We start from the raw sequence: 23660 nt of genomic DNA, 5'->3' as shown, positions 1-23660 counted from the left end.
CAAAGGGGAAAAGTACATGGGAAAAGTGTAGGAAACAAGCAACTGGTCGGAGCCACCTTAAAACTTGCGCATCTGGTGATGGTCCTAAGTTACGCTGGGTAGATCTGAAACGGTGAGATAAAGAAATGAACCTCTGAATACTACTGGGAGGCTGATAATTTGGCCTGAAGTCCTTTGATCAAGAATGATGCGCATGCGGCTGTAGATTTTGAGATTTCGTCTGCAGGGGCCTCCGCGATTATGCAAGCAGTTTCAATGTGTCGATTTTTGCCAATGGCATCCTTGAGCAAGACATAAACCTGGACAGAATGATGGCATTAGAGGCGGAGGGGAACATGGCACATTGGTCGTGTGGTTGACTACTCACTAGAGGGCTCATTCCAGCTCTCGAGACGCAATCTGCAAATTCAGCGGGAATGGGATCCCCCGCAGAGACCTCCATTTGCTCTGTAATGGTCTGGCAAAGTATGTGGCTGATTAGAGGCTTGGGTCTGTTGATTACGTGAATGATCCATGGAAAGCAGCCACTTACCTTCCACATCTGACAAAGATGAGTGTATTGACCCTTCATCTCCACGATTTGAACAAACCCATTGAGTTGTGGGTATGCTTGCAAGACGTCTGCAAAGTTGGCGGAGTAGGTGGCCTTCACAAGGAATGCGGAGGATTTCTTGACGAGCTCCTGGTGTCTCAAAAACCAATCGGCAAAGAACTTAACCAGATCAACGCACAAGCGCTCGTTCCAAAAGATTGTACGGCGGCAGAACGTAGAAGGAGGCCCATCAGTACCAGACTGGCGGTTTTCCAAAAGTACAGTTCTGTTGTAAACTACGGTGGCTGAACTGCGCAGATGGTCTCCTGGAAGAGTTGGTTGACGAGGCGAGGAATTCTGCCGTAAGGCACAAGTCACCAAGCATTAGTCTGATTTCTAGAGAACTGTTCCCCAACCACTTACAACATGATCTTCCGCCAAGGCCATTGGTGGTAGTATCTCTAAGATCCATTTGGTATCAGAAGACGGATGGCCAGAATCGAAGTCCATGATGTTGATTGGATGGTTTGCTGGTCGGGTTTTGGCAGTGTACGTGTGTGAGGTATTTGTCGAGGGCCCGGCTGGGCCGGGGTAATTTGGGGCCAATGTATGCTGACTAACCCACACTCAAATTCGCACAAAGTGCTTGTGCAGCCTGACTGCCCAGAATATTCGCAGTATATCTCCGGAAAACTTTGAACGCCATTGGCCAAGTCAACCACAGAACAAAAACGACACCACCGCTCGTAAGTATACCCACATCTCCCCTTAGCTGAAATGCGCGTGGTAAGAATGCTGACTGTTTGCATCCTAGTCAATGAGGGTGTGTAGCTGCGAAGAATCGGGGTGCCGGCAAAAGGTTTACCGGGACCAAAGTGGTGTCGAACGAATGGGGGTCCCGTTGTCGGACGTGTCTTTTCGAAAGCACCAAAGAATTGCAGAATTGAACGTCTTACTTAGAACGAGACCTGCCAATAACCAAGATCCTACCCCACAGCGCAGGTCCCTGGTCGTCGAACCTGAAATGTGTTCAACAGGATCAGGAAATCCACAACACCAAGCTGCCGTCACACAGGATAACCGCCCAATGGGACTGAACACTAACGACGTGGCTGCTATATTGCAATCCACCACTGCTGGTCCGAGCCCAGCCTTCACCCTACCGACAATAATCTCCCCGCGGTGCAAAGTGGAGATCTAGACAAGGAGTTTTGCTTCCTCGATTGACATGTTCTGCATGTTTTGCTTCAAGCCTGCCGGTTCCACTTCGAGGATTACGTGAGCAAAGCGGCTTGCGAGAGATTCCTGGCAGACGAGAAGCAGAAGTTAACACGGCTGGGGAACAGGTTTGGTTTTCAAACGGCAATCATGCTGAAGAACATACCGGCCAAAATGAGAACGGTCACACGGCGTCTGGGGCTAGATTGTAGTTTTCAAGAGCGTGCAGCTTGCCCAAAATGTTGGACGCTATACAAAGCAATTCCAGATACCAAAAGTTGGGCCAAACAAAAGATCCACCTTACCGTGACAACTCATTGTACGGCTCAATTCTTCACAACCGCAAGGAGCCTATTGACATCAAATGAGCAAATCAGGAAGTGTGAAGAGCCGGTTTTCAAGGAATTCACAGCGTCTGGGAAACCTGCTTGGCGGCCGATTAAGGGTTTCTGCTACCAGAACCTGAAAGATTGGCTGCAGAGGAAGCTTATCTGCCCCAACTTTGAGGACCTGATCGATGCACCGTTGCGTTACGCACGGCAAGATGGTGTAATGAGGGATCTTTGGGATGGCAGCATATGGACTACTCTCCGATTCCCCAGCACCGATTCGGAACCGTACGCAAGCAAATCCGGCAACCTTGTATTCAGTCTGTACATTGACTGGTTCAACCCTCACGGCAACAAGATAGGTGGCAAGTGCTTGGAGGCCGGCGCTATAACCCTGGTGTGTCTAAACTTGCCTCCAGGCGAACACTATCTAGAGGAAAACATTTTTCTGTTTGGGATTACTCCAGGCCAGCCCCCAGCCGATCACATATAAAATGTCCTGCAACCGCTTGTGGACGAGTTCTTGGCATTTTCTACTGGGGTACACTTCGATGAAACATCACAATTTCCCACTGGACGAACCATACGCGCGATTATGCTACCCCTGATTGCTGATCTCCCAGCACTGCGTAAGGTGGCCGGATTTGCTTCTCATTCAGCAACCTTATTTTGCTCTTTCTGTAAGCTCCTTCGGTCAAAGATCGACATCGTAGATCCACAGCAGTTTCCTCCACGAAAGCATGAAGATCACATCGAATGGGCCAAAAAATGGCTGGATAGCCCAGACCGTACGCGCAAGACGGCCATAGTCAAGGAACAAGGTGTCCGCTATAGCCCATTGAACAAACTTCCGTATTGGAAGCCCTTAGAACACTCAACTATTGATGTTATGCATGCCCTAATGCTAGGCGTGCTGAAAGACCATTCCCTGTCCTACTTAGGATTAGCTGTCACAGGCAAGAAACTTGAGGCCGATCTGAAGAAGCTTGCAAACAAACAGCCAAGCGCCAAAGCCACCGTGTTTGAGGTGTTACTAGAGAGGAAAACTGCGAGCAAGAAACGTCCTGCCAAGGAGGACGAACACCCTGCAAAGCGCCGATTGACTACAGCAAATCTTCAAGCGTTGGCCGCCACATCTCAGCAGGAGGCGATTTCAGCCGATGCACGACAAGCAAATTCATCGCGAGGATTGCAAGCGTCCGTGGCAACAGTGCATCAATACAGTCTAAGAGCTCGCCTAAGTAACCAAAATAACAGTCAGTCAAGTAAAGCAACAGCCCATCCGCGCAGAGCACGAAGCCAAGGATCCAGACAATCTCAAAGCATGGCGAGCGAAGCGGAAACCAACGACGAGGAGGACAGTGTTGCGGACCGGGATTTAGATGATCTAATGCCTAGTCTACTCCCGGAGGAGCTTCTCAGTGTGCGGAGGGCGATTGAGCAAACCTCACTACCATCTTGGGTGGACCGTCTACCTCACCAGTTAGGGGCCGCCAGTGCAGGCTCCCTTAAAGCAGCCGAATGGGGGATCTTGTACGCCGTTTTCTACCCACTTGTATTATTGCCTTTGTGGAACCTGTGCAATGCAAACAAGGATCACAAGATATTATCAGACAACTTGGTAAAACTAGTTCACATTGTCCATATGTTGAGCCATTGTACAATAACAAACAAAAATGTCAGCTCAATTAGTGAGGCAATCCAACAATACAGGGGACACACTCTCGCCAACTGGCCAAACGTGAAATCTAAACCCAATATCCATATCCTACAGCACTTCCCGGGGGTAATTGAACGCTTTGGCCCGCCTGCTTCCTTTGCAGCTTGGGCTCAAGAACGTTTAAACGGCCTCCTTGGCAAAGCTAAAACAAACAATCACCCCGGTGAGCTCTATCTCTTCTAACCTGTGATTTAAACTGTTAGGCAATCAATCAACTTACTGTAAGCTCCCTGCAGAAACTCTGAGCAAGACAATCTTTCAACGATGGATCAAGCGGGCTACATTGAAGCATCTGAGTGGTCTGACGGATGATGTGAATCTTGACAAGGGCGCGCAGGGGACACAGCCGACAAAGTCTCTAACTCCGCTTCAGGCGGGAATATACGACGAATGGCTAGATCACCTCAACACATGCCCCCCGTACTCTTCAACCAAATGGGTACGTGATACTCCGGGAGTTGATCAGTCGGATTCTACAATTGTAAAACCTATGGCGTTTTTCCAGCCGTATTTCAAGGATGCACAAAAGAAGAATTACACCGTCGAGACAGGCCATGCTGGAAACTTGTACATCCACTTTACCTTGGGAGGCAAGGACTTCTTTGGAAGTATACAAACAATCTTTGCCACTGAGCAGATTCCTGGCGCCATATTTGCACAAGTAGGCCTTTTTGTGGACCTTGACCAGCAGGGCTCTCGAGTCAACCCTTACCGCGAGATTTCTAGCCTCCATTACCAATTACTCACAAGACCAAAGCCCCCCAAAACAATTGTGATATGCATCAAAAATGTCATTGGACATGTGGCGGTGTTGGCGAATGTTTCAGGAGTTTTTGGAATAGATATTGAAACAGTTTCGGTGGCCATAGTTCACCATCTAGTAAGTGAACCACCCTCTCTCGCTTCCCTGTTTCCCTATGCTTCACCTGAGCTCACCGCCTCGTCCCCAGGGTATCACACGGGCGAATCAGTCATCGCATGACCATCCGCCAGGACAGATGGCAACTCCTCCGACATCTGCACCCCTCTTGTCAAGTGTTTTGGATGATCGTCCAAGTCTTGATTAACCCCCCGAATGCTGTACCTGCGATTTATCTCAATCCGTCGATTTCAAGCCACTCTTCACTTTGGACGATTGTCCAAATCACTGTTGCAATCAATTGCCGCACCAGTGTTTCTATGCTCCTCTTGGAAGAGCACAGCAGGACCCGACCAATCAGCCTTGTCCTTTGACTTATCTCTCCTAATGTCTTCCGAGTTTTTTAAACATACTTACATAGTGAATGTTGTGTCTAGAAGTCTAACTAACTTGAAATAGCCACTCTACACCCCTCCACCCGGGGTTGCACTGATCGGTCTTGCGCCCAGGCCCCCCGGGACCGTGCCATTACTTTCCCTTACCTACCGGAACTGCATGTGGCTCTTCCGCTTGTGGGTCTGTTTTGCGCACGTCAGTGTCGCTCATGCGGGCCAATCACTTGAAATATTGAATACCACGGGGTGTGGGATCTAATCTTGGCCATGAACCCTAGAAGAATAAATGTAGCCCTTGCCGCGTTGTCATAAACTTCAGGGTACTTTGCAATTGATAATCTAATCACAAGGGTGGCCAGAGCTTACGGCTTCCCAACAAATCCACACGCCCAAGCATGCCTCATTCCCACCACAATGACCTCATGTCTCATGACAATGGTGTGACCCAGGCCTAACGAGTTCCCCCCGGGACGCTTTGTGAGTCCTGAAACATCTGTAAAATTTGCAAGCTTTTTGGACGATCGTCCAAGTCTCAAATCCCCAGGCTTCTGCCTGGAAAGTGTGACTGTTGTTGTCCCCATCTACACTCACATTTTCCCGTTTGGACGATTGTCCAAATCCATGTATAATGAAACCTGCACTTGATGAGTGTTCTTCAGCCGTGTCAGAAGAGCACAGCAGGACCTTAAACCTGTATGCACTTTCCCTTATCTTTCCTAACTCACAGGTTTTGCGATTTTTGCACACATACCTCCGTACTTAGAGAGCTTGGACGCTATACTAAGTATGGTGACCAGTAGGCAACGACTCCCACCCCGCACCCTTCCGCCCCCGGCTCGACCAGTCTGCATGCGGAGAGCTAGGTCCAGGACCGGCCAATCCTTTTCCCTCACCAAGATGGGCCACTGCATGCAGCAGCTTACATTAATCCATTTGGTGTAGGTCAGCTTGGTGTAGGTCAGCGTGGTGTAGGTCAGCGTGGTGTAGGTCAGCGTGGTGTAGGTCAGCTTGGTGTAGGTCAGTTTCACTCACGCTAGCCAATCAATAGAAAGATTGGATAGCAGAACCACGTGTCTGGGTGGGCCCAAATTGCGCCGGCTGGTTTTGAGTTCTACCACACGAGTGCCGCGGTTGCCAAGGTCCAACGTGCTTGATCTACAGGCCGCCAGATCAAACAATTCCTTGATCTGGCTCACCACCTGCACCATAGTGTTGGCAGTGGGTGATTTACAAGTGGAGCCCTCCATGTATCATTGATGGTAATTGATGGTGTGTTGTTCTTCTGCCCCTGTCAGTGTCTCAACCCTAGCCCACCGCACCGGGTAAACCAAATCACTATCTCCAATCATGCCCACCTATCATAGACACGTGTTTCTTTTGGATTTGCCTCCCAGCAATCCCCCAATGGGGTGACCTGCCCCTGCTTCCCTTGAAGCACGTTTCAAGATGCTTCATCTGGCAGTGGGGACGACGGTGGCCCCTTCCCCCTGCCGCCTGGGAGAGCCTCCTCATATATGAGCCCTAGCCCATCCATTGTTGGTTCTTGTGGCGCGTGCAGAATTTGTAGCTCAATCACCTACCTCACATTTGACCACACTCATCAATGGATCATACAATCCCGGCGCCACAAGGCAGTGCCGGCTCCAAGATTCTCACTGTTGCCCAGAAGGCATGGTTGGACGGGGTAGTTGCATCCATGCAGAATCAAATCAACACGGAACTCGAACCAGCCCACGACTCCAGAACCCCCCTCAAGAAGGTCTTGGCTGATGATCACGTCCTGAAGAACATGCATTATTATTACGACGGTGTAATGCAGGAGGCCAAATTCATGCAGTTGGGCAGCTCACAAATGCCCAACTTTTATGCCCTTTGGGTTGCCCGCCGTGCCCAGCTCCGCAGAGGTTAGTATTTGTCCCCACATGCACGGCGGCTCCATGTACATATGACTAACCATTTGTTTCCGAAAAGGACCGCCTCTCAAAAAGGAACAAACCACCGCATACAAGTCGGCAATTGCTACAGGAGAAATCCCCGCCAGCTACAAAGGTGATTCACCAAAGTGAAATGTTGTCCTGTTATAACTCCTCCACCTCCACCGGATACATTCCATGAATCGCCCAGACTTATTTATATCCATCAAACATCCCATAGGATAGCACCGTGTGAAACTCTATATACATGTATATAGAGATAAGATCTTTCCACTACTTACAGTATATATAAGTCGCCATTCCAACCGACGGAGCTTACATGTTTCTATAAACTGAATTCCTAGCCAGATTTTATTTGGTGGCAATTCCGCCTTATTGTAGAGAGTAAAAAAATCAAGACAACAATCCACAAATCCCGCTTGCCATAAAAGAAGGTTCCAATGTCCAAATGTTCCAAGTAGCCCTTCCCTGTCACCGCCTACTAGGCCGCCGACGCTAGAACACACCCCAATTCAAGATTTCTAATCAGTTTTGAGAAAATATATCAACCTTATCAATTTCACGCACATTTATTCTGACATTTGCACCTCAGAACCAGAGGGCCCCGCCGTATTGCTGGAAGCCGGGGCGGGATGCTGTTGCGTTCTTGCATGAGTCGCTGGCGGAGCTGGCCCAGTTTGACCAGACGAGCCATTAACCGCGGGCAAGCCAGATCCAGCGCCAAATGCTTTCCTAACCATCTTGTTCCCGAGATTCTCTATATCCATTGGTTCGATGGTGAGATGGTCTGCTTGGAATTCTCCCTCTTCGAGTAGATAGTTGGCGTCGTACGCATCTCGGGGGAAGCGGGCAGGGACATGTTGGTCGTTTTGCTCTTCCGCAGTCGGCGCCCGGACGTCCTTTCGGTCCAGAAGGCCTCTCACAGACATTTTTTTTTGGGTGGTTTTGGCGCGCTTCAATGCGACGCGGTCAAGAGACCAAACAATCTTTTCCATGCCGGGGCTGCGCCAATGTGCACTCACTCGTCGTGGCATGGTGTTCGCATTGTCTTCCTTGAAGTCAGAGACTGCATCCGGGTCACGAAGTAAGTGTCCCAGAATCTTCTTATCTGGGTAGACTGCCAGAAAAGTGTCCGCACGCAGAGAGGCAATCTGAAATAAGTAAAACAAGGTATTATCTTGGTCAATCGGTGGTGATCAAGTCGGATGCAACATAGTTTTGGTACGTCATCTTACCTTCCTCTTTGTAGATCTCACGTACTGTGTGTGTTTCCTCTGCGCGGCAACTTCGACGGGGGTGAGTTGTACCTTTGCCCTGGTCAACCCTTGATTGGTGATCCACTGGAAAAAACGAGATTTAATGCCCGGGATCGATGATTCGGCAACATCAACATGGGTGCGCTTCGCCCACGGGAGCCAATTCCGGACCGTAATGTCCACCGCGACCGTGTTCCACAAGACATTGTGCGCAAACGCAGCATCCCAATTAAATGTGAAACGGTGAAATCCATGCTTGGCTAAGTCAGCTTCCATTTCCCTCTTCACGTGTAAGGAGACTGCCGAGCTGGCGGCAAAGGGAGCAGCGTGGAAGGTGACTGGCACAAGACGACTTTTGAGCTGGTCAATCACAGTTTTACGGATGTGTTTGATTTCCTGCTCATTCGCCTCCGGGTGTTTATCGGTCGCTTCTTTCAAACGCTGACTGAACGCGTCCTTGCGGCGCTCCCTCCACGAGTCCCAAGAGGCGAGTTCCTCTGCCGATACCGTTGCTCGAAGTTCTTGTGGCTTAGCATGAGGTGATAGGCCCATCATAGCCCAAGTAAAGGTCTGAAGACTACGCAAGACTCTCTCACGGTGATGAGGCTTCTCGTCTGCTGCCTGCGTTATAATGTTGGATAAATTTTGAGCTGTTTGTCGCTGCTGAGTGCGATTTTTGGCGGTCGTTCGGCGACGGTTGCTGCCCTCTGCTAGGGTTGCCAGTGGGACCTCTGCAAAGATAACATTGAAGCAAGCAATCCAATGGGTGTCAGATTGTTGAGTACACATTATAGTCAGAGAAAATGAGTTGATCACCTCCAGCGCGTCTTTCAGTGTGATCACCATTGTTCGCCTCATCCGTGAAGAAAACTTCATCGATATTCATGGTGAATTATCCCGAGGCCCCTCACCTGACGCTGGCTCAGGGATCAAACTATGGGTGGGTAGAATAGTGAAGGGTGCCCGCTCGAGAAGCCTAGAAGGTGTTCAGAGTAGATGAACAATTCCAGGGGGTATGTAGATGGATACTACAAGACAAACGAACATACAAATCAATGGGGGCCAACTGTTACTATGAAACCGCACAGGTTTGTAATACCTGATCGTCTGCCACAAAGGCGGGCTCACTGAAAATGGACACAATGCGGCGAAAGACGATCTGATGGGGTATCTTGGAGGCCATAGTTGTACACAAGTATGTAATGTGTACTGTATCGCTGGAGTTAGCCTCTCTACATAATCTTCTTCCTCATGTGGTTGCGCACATATTATGTACTTTAAAGTTGTCAGTGTCAAATCGCGGTCTTGTTATTCGCAAAACCGCGCTATTTTGAAGTGTTACAAATGGAGCCTTTGCCTCCACAGTGTACTAATGAATGTGAACGCCTGAGGCCTCCATCTGTGTCCGAGAGATTCGCGACTAGGGTTCCAACATTTTAATTCATTTCCGCCATTTATACAAGAAAACTTGCCCGATGTAACTTGTTTTTGTAGAGCAGGGCATGGGAAATGAGCCACTGAGCGATCGAGGTCATAGCCAATCTCTGGTGCCACCAAGCATACTACATATTTATTTACATATTTACATAGATGGCTGTCTCCAAAGAGGTAGGGCGCTGATCGTACAAATGTCGACCCAGGCGCCCTTTGAGTGCCGTACCGACTTTTGTAACCCACACTCCTTTTGCAAGAAGTAAACACAAACGCAACGCAAAAGTACACCCCTGCTGCGAATTCCCACTTTGGACGATCATCCAGCACAAGAACAGAGGCATCACGGTCCTCAGATTTGAATGGTCTTGGAATACGTACTCCGTCAATTTTGGCACCGCTTAACCGTGCCATCCACCTCTTAGCCCGCATTGGTGTGGCGAACGGTAGAAATTGGCTTATTTTACCAAGTTGCAACCCCACATGATGCTAAGGCTTCCCTGTTGCTGATCTGTTTAGTTGTACTGAGCAAGAGAAACTCGACTTGGATGATCGTCCAAATGCAACAAGGGTCTTGAATGCCGGTCACGGGTATGGTGATTGCCACGGCGGGATCTCATACGGCACTCGGACCGCTATACCTGGCTTTCTTATGTGCAAGCTCCCTTCGAAGTATCAGTTACGTACATTCTCACCCGACTGATGGGCCCTGAATATGCATATACATATATCCGTGCCCAACATGGCACCGCGCCACGTTGACTGACCAAATCGTCGCCAATGATCTGGCGCCGGGATGATTGTTGACTGCCAGTCTAAAGTGTGTTGACCATCGCTTTCCCCCCAGAGTAAGTCTGCTGCACTTCGAAATCCTCAGATCCAATCACCTCACCTCTCGCCCTCGTTTTGGACCGCTAACCTTGGAGTTTCTTATTTTCACAGCTTGGCAACACACAGCATGAGGTATTCATGTTGATTATCAGCCGGTGGTCCCTGCCCCATCCCTTTTACCCATGGCTCACCGATTACCTTTGCTCTTGCAACATGTTTATGCATGTATATTTTCCTTTCAGACTTTCAATTTTGTGGATTTATCATCCCTTTGAGCTGAACTCTTTTCCTTTGCTTTGTGTGCTAGCTTGGTAGATAGAATGATGATTGGATCATCATCTCGGCTACTTTTGTACTTTCTTAGGCGCACAGCTTCCTTTCACACAAAGTTTCCTGCTTGCTGACCCCACGCCATCGTGACCATGGCGTTAAGAGAATCATCATCTGTGAGTAGATTATCTTCGCGGCGACTTGTAATCTGCATTGGCTGCTGCAATCTCTCCCTCACCACCACCCAGTCCACAGTCCACAGGTATATCAAAGGCTTCACCCTCTGTCCGTCTCGACTCCGCTCCCCCCCCTCATACAATCTTCCCTAGCCTTCAACCTATCCCTCACTCAAAATCCCCTTGGCAATCTCCCATTTTTTGTCTACTTGCCATCCGTCAACATATTCTTGCGACTCAATGGACACAGCTCCTTCTCCCGACCCGTCATTCCCACCAAACCCATCCCTCCCGCCAAAGGAAAGTGCTCCAGATGCCCAACCAGACACCGGGAATGTCCAAGGCACTTCTGGTACGTATCTATCATACTGGCCTACCCCCTCCGATACGCCGTGCTCATTGTTGGTTTTGTTCTTGTGCAGCTTTGGATACGCTCAAAGGACCAGCCCCTTCTCTTGAAGCCTACGCGAACTTCAATTCAAGCGCGCCACCTACGCTCCTCCGCAGTGAGAGAAGGCAAGCCGGCAAACAGGAGTATGTTACCAGCTGCTCCAAGCTCGAGGAAATACTGCAGCAGGCGTTGGGTCTTTTGGAATCTATTCCGGTCCCACCAGCGACAATCATTTCCGGCCTTCAAAATATGCATGAGGAGTGCCGAAAAAGAAAGCAAGGTGAATCAAATCTTCTACTGACTCATTCCAGCTCATTCCCCACTGATCGTCTAGTGCTTACTTCGCAACTTCTTCCAGACGTGAGAGAGGGGAAGCCAATCCCTCCTGAGGATTTAATAGACCTGACCAACGAGCCCGACGACAAAAACAACATGGAAAAATTTGTTCAAAGATCCTCTGTGTCTAAACCATCCCAAAAACAAAGGCGCAAGGAGGACAACAAATTATCGGACAAAGACAACCTTTCCAATCAAATTCCCACCAAACCTTCTGATCCTTACCCGGCATTAGGCGAGCACAGTCAGAATGACCTTCGTGCTGGAAAAGATGTAGTCCCGCCTACCCAACATTGTAAGTTTTTCAATCATTGCTCTGCGTCATGCTCCAAGGTTCTAACAGGTCCTTTTGTCTCCACACCTTTTTTTAGCACCTCCAGATACTCAAGATACCGCTGGAGTCCCTCCTAGTCCTAATCCTGCAGGCTCATCGACCTCCACCAGCCTCGCCTTGACTGCGCCACACGTCCCTAGCACTCGATCATCAGTCATCTTGGCTAGTCAGGAGGCGGACCCGGGCACGTTCATACCCAGCTCAGCTGCACCCGAAATTCCAATCAATCCAGCCGCCCCAACTTCAACTGCAGATCTTCCCCCAAGCTCAATTGCCCAGCCCATTTCTAACTCGACTGGGCCGGTCGGGGTTACGAATCAACCTAACCTACCACCACCCCCCCCCCCCCCATGATCATTCTGAAGTCTGCCTCATCCAAGGACCCAAATACCGATGTTGCTGCTCCTTTGGATCCAAACCCTAAGCAACCCATAACTCCACCGGCCCCCAATACTCCTAGTTTCATCTTAGATGACGACACGAGGGCCGAAGTCCATGCGATCTTGACCACTTTCCAGGGTAATCTCAACCGTCAAAAGTTCAAGCAAGCCCACCTTGCCGTCCACGCATTCATCGATTGCCGAGCCAAATCTATGCACAAGTGGACCCCACCACCTGAATTACCTCAGTTTGCCTTGGTTCAGTCGGAATCCTCTCACGCTGCATGGCTGAAGGATATTCAAAAATATTGTAAGTCTTTCTCACACTTTGTCTGATGGTCCTTTTTCTTCACAGTCCAATCAGCTCATGTCTTCTTTTTTGACCCTAGTGGAAACTATATTATTACCGGTACATGATGAGCCTTGGTATGCGCCTCTCTTGATCAGCACCTCGAAGCTCAAGTCACTCAAACTGGCAGAGTTGAAAATACAAGGCCATGTCGAATATCCCCTCGCCCTGTTACTCCTTGAAATCCAAAAACCATCAAAGTTTATCTTGTCTCGATGGTCCAACTGCATTGCATCTGCCATCCAGTTGACTGCACAGGAACTTGCAGTTAAACCGGCCTCATTAAGCAACTTGAACCACGACAACCTGGACTCCCATCTGCGCATTCTCGAGTATCTCAATAGCTGCAAGACTTCTGCATCAACTTCAAATTCAGAAGACGGAAAGCTGCGCAATGACATGACACTTAAGCCATTGTATCAGTTACACGACTCGATAATCAACATTTTCATCACCTACTCAATCATTTGAGGGTCTGCGGTCGCCGACGTTGAACCGGACGCAACTTCCCCTGAAAGTCAAGCATTGGTCTTGCAAAAGAAGGAGCTGGACAAACATCGCTCACGACACAACTATACTCCTTTCTGCCTTTACCTCGTGGCCGGCGTGCGTGGTCTCATCTTGGCTCCCAACAACAGGCAGTTTGCCTCCGGTGCATCAGCTTTAGGTTTCTTGAGCGCGGTGGAACACATTTTCACCAAAAATTTTCCTCGACCCAAGGGCTTGGAACCAGTTTGGAAAAGGCTTGGCGCGTACATTGACAAACTTTTTATGGATTCTTTCCTCACCCCCAACTGCCTCTTTAATTTCCGCCAGCCCCAAATAATGCCACTCGCCCAAGCTATCACTTCCGACTTCCTTGCGTGTGTTGAAACCCAATTCCCGGCGCGTAACTTTAAGCTTCCTCGGGCTCTCACTGCTAAATGAGCAGTTTATTTGTGTATTTTTCCAACATATTGCCCCTGTCGAGAGCGCTCCATTTTTACCTGCGCTATCCCTTTGCCAAAATTATTACTTGCTGCTACAAATTGCTTGTATATATCGTGTTGCTCACTTGTGCCTACTGATATCTGAAATGTGTTGACTTTGCCTGACTGATGGTCTATTAGAAATACTACCCTATTTTTAATTCTAAATTTTCAAGTGGACCTGGATTGGCTGGCAAAGTCCTGGCCAAGTCCTTCTGCCTGTCTAAAAGGCTAGGTTAGTCTGAATGGGCAAGACTTCATTAGTTTTGACTATCAATAATATTTCTTACATTTTTGATGTACAGGCTCCGCACAGATGTACATAGCCAATTGTTTGCAGCTCCACAGATAGAACTTGAAGTCATGGAGAATGGTGGAAAACTTGCTCCAAAGGATGAACATGAAAATTGGAAACCTAAAACATGGTTCTGAAGTACGCAAGGCCTAATAGCAATAAAATCAGATGAAAAAAACAGTTAAATCATTCTTTCAGAAAAGCATCAAAACCACAAATTATACTAACTATGGGAACTGAAATGAATGATACAAACTAAAGATTAACAAAAAAATAACTTATGGGTAATTCATGAAGGTGATCAAAGACTTGAAGTTATAAGGCTTGGTGGAAAACAGACTCGAAAGGATGAATTTGAGAAAAGAAACACAAAAAAAAATCATAAGAGTGTGTAAAAACTAAAAGGTAAAAATTAAAATCAACTCTTTTGCAAGATTTAATTCTGTGTTTCAGTGGAAAGTAAATCCATAGAAAGCAAGAATATAGTAAAAGCGTGGTTATGAATGAGAAAAAATTGAATCTTGGTGGATGAGCAGTCTGCAGTCAGAATGGGGAGATCACAGTGGAAGAATGTCATATTTACTGATAAATGATACACTCAACTGCCTTTGTGGACTTGAAAACAAGTGGTGAAGTACCTCTGCAAGGAGAAAGTAAATTCAAGGATGATAACACAGCTAAAAAAATACTTAACAATTAGGCCAGAAGCTAGAAAAATAGTTGATGTGATGTTGAATTTACATCTTTATGGGGATTGAAATGAACAGCCCTCCCATCATTCATTGACAGCTAGTGCTGTGATGTATTTCAAAGAGGAAGCTGGTGAGATGCCATAGCCGGAATCAAAATTAATAATATCCCCACAACACACAAGATTCTATACACAAAACAGGTGAAATTTTCAGTGACACAGCTGTCTTTTGAGGGGTTATGCAGGGTAAAGGTTATAAATATTCATACAAGCTCTTGTAAGTCAAAATTTAGGAGGATATAAAAAACATAGAGGAAGCATATTCACCAGTTGTTCCAGTTTTGTTTGTTGTGTATACAAGTAGTTTTACATAGATGTTTGAGCATGGCAATCAGCCCACATTGCCTTGCTTTTGGGGGTGGTGCCTGGGGCCCAGCCAACCTTTATTTTCCCTTAGATTCATTTTTACAACCCTTTTTTGGCAAAAAAGGGACATGGGTGGCACGGCCTTGTAGCCAATCTTCTTTTGTATGCATCCATCCATCCATAATTAATCCATCCCTCCATAGCACCGCTAGACATCCTTTCAAAAACCCTGCTGATCTTGCTCCAGCAGATGGGTTTTTTTTTGACCACTACCACATGTAATACATTCAACTGTTCATTAATTGTACCAAGACATGTACTTCAGAGCAGCAAGTGCAGCTCTCATGCATTTGAAACAGATGTAAAACTGTATGATAGATCCTAGAATCAGGAATGCATCATTTCACATTGCTTGTAGGTTCAAAACCATGAGAGATACTCATTATTGGCCTATCTAGGTTTGAAGGCCAGATGAAGGGCTTCAATTTGGCACCTGGACGGCCAATTTGGCTCACAGGATGCTATGATGTCACTGAAAGCAAATGTTGTGCAACTGCAAGCAGTTTACATGCAAGAGAACTGAGGAAGTTTGTGGTGCTATGGTGTGCAACTGACCCTTGTGCCTGACACACATCCACCGCTAAGACAACAACAACCATTGGGAAACAAACAGAACAACCAACACAACAACCGCGCAACACTCCGCAACCAAAAAACAACCAGAGAATGGAACTCCCTAAAGATGTCATCAGGTACCTTTTGTCCGTGGGTGGCTAGCAGGTACCTGCCGGCGGGTGCAGGTGTCTAGCCTGATGAGCTTCAGGTAACCCCCCAATACCCATCTACCTTGCCAAGTGGAATCCCTCATGGCAAGCTGTGTGGTGATTGATTCTGGAACACGTGTCAAATTTACCACAGAGCAATCAGTGCAGAGCATGGGTGGTGGGGAATGGTGCGGAACAGAGCAGAGCGGAGCGCACAACTGAAGGAGGCGGCGTGCGGAGCTCAACGGCAGGACTGGACTCAAACTGAGCAGGCCAATGCGGACTGGCTAGCAGAGGTGGTGATTGGGGGAAGCCGTTGTGGTGGACAAATTGGTACACGCGGAGGAATCAAGCTTTTTTGCCGCGCATGGCGCGCCGGGGGATGTCAGGACTCAAGATCTCAGCCCTCAAGATTTCCTCAGGTTCAACGGCGCGGCGTGGCGCACATCCTCAAGGCGTTTCAGGTCTTCTTTTCCTTCTTTCTTTTTGTTTCTGTTTTCATGGCCTTGTTCCCTGTTTATTTTCTCTTTCATCATATTTGTTATTTGCTTTTCTTTTTGCGCGCGTTGGACAGGTTTGGATGAGGAGGGTTGGTCTTGGTTTTTGTTTTGTTGTTGTTCTGTTCTGTCTTCTGTCCTGTCTTGTTTGTAGCGCGCTTGTGCGCGCTAGGTTGTGATGAGATGTCTGCTACATGTCACCAGCTCCAAGGTTTGAGTTCAGTTTGAACTCAGGCTTTGGAGCGGCATGGACCTACTCTGAACCGTAATTTTCAGCCCTCCATCAAAGTTTAAGTTATTGTCTTGGCGCCTTTCCGCCCGCATTTTCACACGTCTTCTGAGCTTATTCCCTCAACGCCGATCTCCTCCACTTCTCTGGTTTAGATCACAACCCCGCCGGCAGTATCCCCGGCTTCCTCTCAAAACAAAACCCGCCGACGCGCATCTCCAGCCGTCGTAAAATCAACCCCCCCACGCTTACACGACTCTCAGCGCTCCTTTTCGGCCAATCATCCCGGAGGGCATACGCAAAGCTACTCATTTCTTTTTCCATTCCCCTCCCCGAACTGCTGCCGGCCTATCACCGGCCAGAGTTCCTCACCGTGGCAGCCAAAAGGGTGGTGTGTGGGATGCTGACATCATAGGCTAGGGAGAGGAGTTTGACGGCGTTTGAAGGCAAGCGGTGGAGACAACAGGTGTTAGCGTGAGAGAGGAGCTTGGCGCATGACGTGCGTGTTTGTATAGCGCTTGGCGGATGATGAGTGTGTGTGTGTGTGAACGGAGTTAGCGGATGGCGTGCGTGGGAGGTGGGCGGAGGATATCTTTTAGTTCTCTTCCTTTTCTCTATAAAACCATGATGAGGGAGGGAGGATTCTGGATCATACCAACACCGCAAGAGCTATGCTACGCAAAGCGGTAAGCGTAGCTATTTGGGTCCCACTTCGCTGCGCTTTTACTAGCGGACTGGGCGCTACGCTTTTTGCTTTTTTTTTCAAGCAGAAAAGATCCACAAAAATAGCGAGCTATTTTCAGCGGTGAATAGCGGAATTCCGCTACGCTTATTGCTACAGTAGCGGAAAAAACGCTACTTTAGCGATTTTGCTGCGCTACTGTAGCAACATTCCAATATCGATCCCCAGCATCATAATTGATGGAGGATTGATGATTAATTTTCATCTAAGGCAGTTTCCACAGAAAGGCGGACTGGCCCGCTACGCTTTTTCAAGAAAAGCTGCCCCATTCGCTACGCTTTTGGCGCTACAAGGCGCTAATAGCGCCAAAAAGCGCCGATTTCGCCGCTACGCTCAGCTTTAGCAAAAGCGGAAAAAAATTCGCTGCGTTACGCGCTAATCATATTTAAAGTAGTGGTACTGGCGCTTTGCTACCGCTTTAAGTAGCGGCCTTCCGCTCGCGCTATCGCTAATTGTCATTTGAAAAAGCGGTACCCCCGCTTCGCTACACAAAAGCGCCGCTTTTTGTAGCGAAGCGTAGCTCTTGTGGTGTTGATCATACTCCCCACAGACTCTTTTTACGGTTTTACTTTAATTTGCGGATTGTTGTGCTTCTTTTACTTTGTGTATGTTGCGGACTTGCTTTATGTGTTACATTTGTGCTTGCTTTACGGCTGTTTTCTTGCAGTTTTGCGGAGGAGCTTTTATTTTACGGTTAACATTGGCGGAGCTTTATTATTTTACGTGCTTTACTTTATTTATCCCACTCAGAGCCCTACAAGTTACAACGCGGCGGAGCTGCGGAGCAGATTTTCTCCAGATCACCCTACTTTACCCAGGAATCATCTTGGAGCGGCAGAGTCCTGCCAATTCTACACAGGGACCACTTTTGTTCATCACAGCGGTATAAAAACAAACCCTCAGTCAGAGGGATTCCACTTGGCAAGCTGGTATACATACACCAACTCGCCAAGATGGATTCTTCTTGGCGAGTGGGTATACTACACATACACCAGCTTGTTGCAGAGAGGGATTCCTCTCGACGGGCTGGTATGATACACCAGCTCGCCAAGAGGGCTTCATCTTGGCGAGCTGGTATAGGCTGGTATACATATACCAACTCGCCAAGATAGATTCCTCTTGGCGAGCTGGTATACATATACCAACTCGCCAAGATAGATTCCTCTTGGCGAGTGGGTACACACACACCATCTTGTCGCCGAGAGGGATTCCTCTCGACGGGCTTGTATGTACAATGTACACCAGCTCGAAGAGAGGGATTCCTCTTGGGTGGCTGGTATACATACACCAGCTCGCCAAGAGGACTTCCTCTCGGCGGTCTGGAACACCTAAACCAGCTGGCCAAGAGGATTCCTCTTGGCGGGGTGGTATACATACACCAACTGGCCAAAAGGCTTCCTTGCTCACTTAGCCACAAAAAATCTCCACACCCGCGGGCACCTGCCGCAGGTACCCAGGTACCTGCTTCCTGCTTCCCAGGGGGGTGCAGGTGCGGGTGCGGATGCCAAGAATCAGCGGTTTTTTTGGGGAGGTACCCGCACCTGTGGCGGGTACCTGGGTATCAAGTGACTTCTTTAGAACTCCCAAAGAGGAGGTAGTCCACAGGACAAAGACAGAAGAGAACAAGAGCAGAGTAAAAGAAAGGGAAAGGGAACTGTAACCAAAGGAAAAGAACTGAAAGAATTTAATGAAGCTGAATCCTGAATTGACTGAGGTAAAATCTGAACCTTGTATTTCCCGGCCAAGTTTGAGATCACAATCCTGAGACGTCTTGAGTGTGGTCCGCTAGTCCTCCACCAAATACTTCACTCCGCCGCGTGTACCGGTTTGACCACCACAGTGGGCGGGTACTTCAGGTGTTTTTTGCGGTAATGCGGGTACCTGAAGGGAAGAAAATATGTATCTATGTAAATACACTCTCACCCTGGGTAAATTGGGGTCATGAGAAGCATACATGTTAGGTGGTCCTGTACGCCTGTCAGGTCATGGAAGTCCTTTCCTGTCAGCCACTGAGACAATTGTCCATGTGTCTACAATAATAATCAAAAGTCAAATAAAACTGCAGACATCTCAGTTTTGCTCCTGCCTGCGGCAACATCTGTTGTACATTGGGGTTACATGCGCAGTCACTGCGCCTACTGCCGCAGTCACACAGGACTGATTCATCATGATGTCGCGGCATCCGGGAGCAACACCCAAATGACCGCAGTTTAACCTAATGGTGAAGGACTGGTTTAATACACGACTCAAATATGAGAGATCCTGAGTTCAAGTACTTTTCATTAATTTCTTATTGCTCCTTTTGCTTGGAAGTACAACTATTATGGATTAAACCACAATATTTCACACTCTTCATGTATTTAAATAATAGTGTTTCACACTTATTAAGTATTTTCCCTACAGAGAGAGAGATAAACTTATCTCTCCATGTATTCAGCTTGACAAATAATAATGATGTAATAATGGAGTATATATCTCTATGGATTTACCACACATAGAGAGATTACATAATTATTAATATAACTCCTTCCCTGAATTTCCTGTTCCTTCTTCCCTACTTGGAGCTAAGGATCCCTCTAGGGCCTTCACTCAAAGAAAGATCAAGATCCTGTAATATAAAAAAAAAGGGGCCTTTCCTCTAGAGATATCTTTCCCCCAGATTATTACACACACAAAACTGCCAACATTTTTTTCAATTATAAGTGAGTGGGGTTTTATTATAATCTACTGACCTTTTTCCTTTACAGCTTCTATCCTCTTTGTGTATTTTTCCTAGGTACAGGTTGGTGTTATAGCACCTGTATCCTAGAAGACAAGGCACCCATTCCTTGTGTAAGAAACAGCACTTGGCTTGAGTGATTGCCGCGTCCTCTCATACATAAGGATGCTAGCCCCTCCGTTATTCAGCTTTGAGGTGTGGTTTCTTCCCACTGGCCCAAAAAGCTATAGTGTAGCCCATAATCCCACATGTTACATAAGAGACCAGAGATGACATGTCAGGTGTACATGACAAGCTGTACGGATCCTGACATGCAGTTCACACTTTCAACGTTTCACATGCACAGTCACTGTGTGGAGGGTTTCATAGAACTTTCCACCTCAACTTACATACATGACTGCCAGTCCTGTAAATGGTGTGTGACACAGGGTGCAGGATTTTTTTATGTAACATGCAGGACCATGCAACCTGTATGGCTGTCATGCCCCCAATTTGCCTGGAGTGTCTTGAGGGTTGTGTAACCTCTAGATGAATGGTGTGGGCTGGGGGGGAGGGCAGATTGCCCTCATTTATTGAGCGTAGGGCTTTCATTTTGGGATTGAAATATTATCAGCATGTCCAATTTTGGGTGGAAGCCAAGAGAGCTTGAGAGGGAAGAGGAGGAAAAAGACAATCAAATAACAGGACTGTCAAACAATTGGTATCAGCCTTTGACACAGAGAAGCTCTTTGATGGTTTGCGGGCTGAGTGAAGAGCTGGGCCACAAACAGACCCAATGTCCACTCAAAAAGACACATTCTGATAATAGCTGGTATGGCTAGCCGCTAGATAGCATCAGGCCATTCTAGCCAAAATTGGAAAAGATTGTTTTCAACCACTCTGGTAAGTGAAAGATTTCAGAAGACTGAAATTTTGATTTCTTCACATCAGAAACAACCTCTAACTAAACATATAAAGTAGCAGATAAAATCTAATAGAGAATTTACCTAAGAGCAGGTGAGTTGACCACCACCTAAGAATGATGTAGGTAGAAAGAAAGTATGAGAGAAAGAACAGAGTTCTGTCCTCTGAGTGATAAGAGCGGGCTAAAGCAATACTTAAATTTTTAGCTGCTGCTTGTAGACCAATGGTCCTTACTTGGATGGGGCTGTTTAGCTTCCTTATCCAGTTTATTTCATGTGAGTGAAACAGTGTATGAGAGCTGCAACATTGTCTAAATTCATGACAGGTTGTTTGCTCTCAGTTAGACCTCTTGTTTCTTTCTCTGGCATTTGCTTGGAACACAACCACTCACCAATTGGCTCTCCTACTCTAGGAGGGGAATTGGGTTGGTCCGTCTGGTCCTGTTTGACTAAGTCTGAGGAGTTAGGATGTGGCAGTTAGCACTTCATCTGAATCATGTTGTCAGATGGAATAGCCCACTGCTTACCTTTAGTGCTAGCCTTGGTTATTCAATCTGCAAGAGACTGTTGTTGGCCAGGATTTTCTTTATGCTTAATTTTCTTGCTCACTTGTGTTGGACCTGCATGCATCAGATTGATGTGTCAGTTTTATGACCTGCAGAATATTTTGGACTGCGGAAAATGCTAAGTTCCGCAGCTGTTTGATCTCCCGGCTGCTTTCTCAATTTATGAGATTGTTGCCATTTGCCTTGGCATGTATTCTCACAGTAAGATAGTATCCTAGTACCTTTGTGCACAGGGTCTTCTTTCAGATATTTCTTGATCTTGGCTTCAATTGTTTTGAATTTTTTATCTGTGTCAAATTCAATCACAGTTTTTGGAATAGGATCTGGTGTTGCTGGGTTGGGGGTAGGTTGATCTGGATTTTGCTTCCTCTTCATGGTGCTGCAGCTGCAGGGAGATGTTCTGAGGGTTTGAGAAGCAGTCTGTGGCAAGCTTAAACGGCCTTTCTGGTGGAGGATAGCCCTGCAGGGTCCCTGTATCACAGAGAGGCTTGCCCCCAAGGCACCAATTCTGGCGTGGGAGCTGATGTGCCTTGGGCCTGACCAACCCAAATTTTTCCTTTGAGCCACTATATCACATCCAATTTTTGCCCAAAAGGGACATGAGTGGTGCGGCCTTGTAGGCTATCTTCTTTTGCAGTTAACCATCCAACAATCAGCTTTGTATCCCCCCAGATGGCTGCTGGACATCCTTGCAAAATCCCTGCTGAGATTGCTCCACCCAACGATGTAACCATTATGATACATGTATTTGTAGTGGCATGTAAAATATCTTAATGTATCACTGTTACACTGTAATGGTATTGTAACGCGCTCCCGCTCCGTTACACGGGAATTTTTGTTTTGTGTAATGGTGTGCCAATGCGCTGAGGGACTCCTGTCCGTGCTAAGCGGCGGCAGTCGTGTGAGGGGAGGTTTGCTGTTTAGGCTGCCCTTGTGGCTGAGTGGTCCGTAGGAATGAGCGCTGAAAAATGGGGGGATCTGGGATAGCTGTTGGGGTGCGGTGGTTTTGAGAGGTTCGCCGGGGTTTTGGATCCTCGGCGGCAGTTGTTGTTGTTGTTGGAAGGATGAGGGGTGATCTTAAAAAGGGGAAAGAAAGGGGGATCTGGAAAACTCTGATGAAAGATGATCGGCGGGCGGAGCCCAAAGGTTGAAAGTCTGAAGATATGATCTATGAATTTTGATGGTCCGTATTCTGGGGATCAGAATGCCATGCCTCTCCCATCATCCAAGTTCAGCAAACTTGGCCGGGAGAGCCACATGTCACATGTATTTCATCACATCCTCCGCGCGCTCACACACACAACAAACAAGAGAAACAGGAAAAAGAGAACACAAAACAAAGAAACAAGGCAAAAACAGTGAGATGATGCAGAAGAACAAGAACCAGTAGAAAGGAAGAAAGAAAGGAGGAAAGAGGAGGCATAAACACTCAGGACAGACAAGAGAAACAAGCAGAAAAAAAAAGAAAGAAAAAGGAGAAGAAATGAAAACAGATGAATAAACCCACAGCATATGCTGTGTTAGGACCAAGAAAAGTGAAGAGGGTTGGAAACTGAGAAAGAAGGAGTATAGAAGAGAGGGGTGAAAGATGGGGGAAGTAGGAAGAGTGTAGATTTTTGAGAGTCTTGAGGATCTTGAGGAGGAGGGAATTCTTGAGTCTTGAGGAGTGAGGAGGACTTTGATTCTTGATGATCATCCTGCTGGCGGAGACGGTGGAAATGCTCCTGACTAGCTGGCCACGAGAGGGGCCACCACATCCACCCACCATTTGGAGTCTGTCCCCAGACTCCTTCAACGGATGCGCGCCAAGAGAGAGAGGGAAATCCTAAAGAAAAACGGAAAGGAGAAGGGTCCCCGCGGGTGGCTCACGACAGTGGCTGGAGTAGAGCTTACAACAAAGGTGGCAGTAGAGCCCGAGGTGCATACTGAGGAGGGGGACTTACTTTTGGTCAGTAATGCCCCCGCGCGGGAAGTACCGCTTGACCTGATCCGCCGCGAAACGGCGTTTGAGCTCCGTCCCATCGAGCTCGGCTAGGACGTAAGAGCCCCCTTGAACCTGCTTGACAATACAGTAGGGGCCGTTCCACTTGTGGGCGAAGAGCTGCCCCCACTGCACTTCTAGCGATTGATTGTAGGCGAAGACAAGGTCGCCAGACTCGAGCGGATGCCGAAATTTCCCA

At 47.6% G+C, this 23660-nt stretch overlaps 1 protein-coding gene across 1 annotated transcript; it reads right to left on the bottom strand.

Annotated features, from left to right (window-relative positions):
* Nucleotides 1–140: 140 nt before the first annotated feature.
* Nucleotides 141–1042, bottom strand: PtA15_17A327 (uncharacterized protein; the record flags this gene model as incomplete). Its single annotated transcript, XM_053164432.1, has 4 exons — nt 141–299; nt 368–457; nt 533–889; nt 956–1042. 4 exons carry the CDS (start codon nt 1040–1042, stop codon nt 141–143), a joined length of 693 nt encoding a protein of 230 aa, XP_053028400.1.
* Nucleotides 1043–23660: the final 22618 nt, after the last annotated feature.

Source organism: Puccinia triticina, chromosome 17A (genome assembly GCF_026914185.1).
Source record: "Puccinia triticina chromosome 17A, complete sequence".
Lineage (NCBI taxonomy): Eukaryota > Fungi > Basidiomycota > Pucciniomycetes > Pucciniales > Pucciniaceae > Puccinia > Puccinia triticina.
Note: the sequence above shows the minus strand (reverse complement) of the source record. Positions and strands in the feature narration are given on the sequence as shown.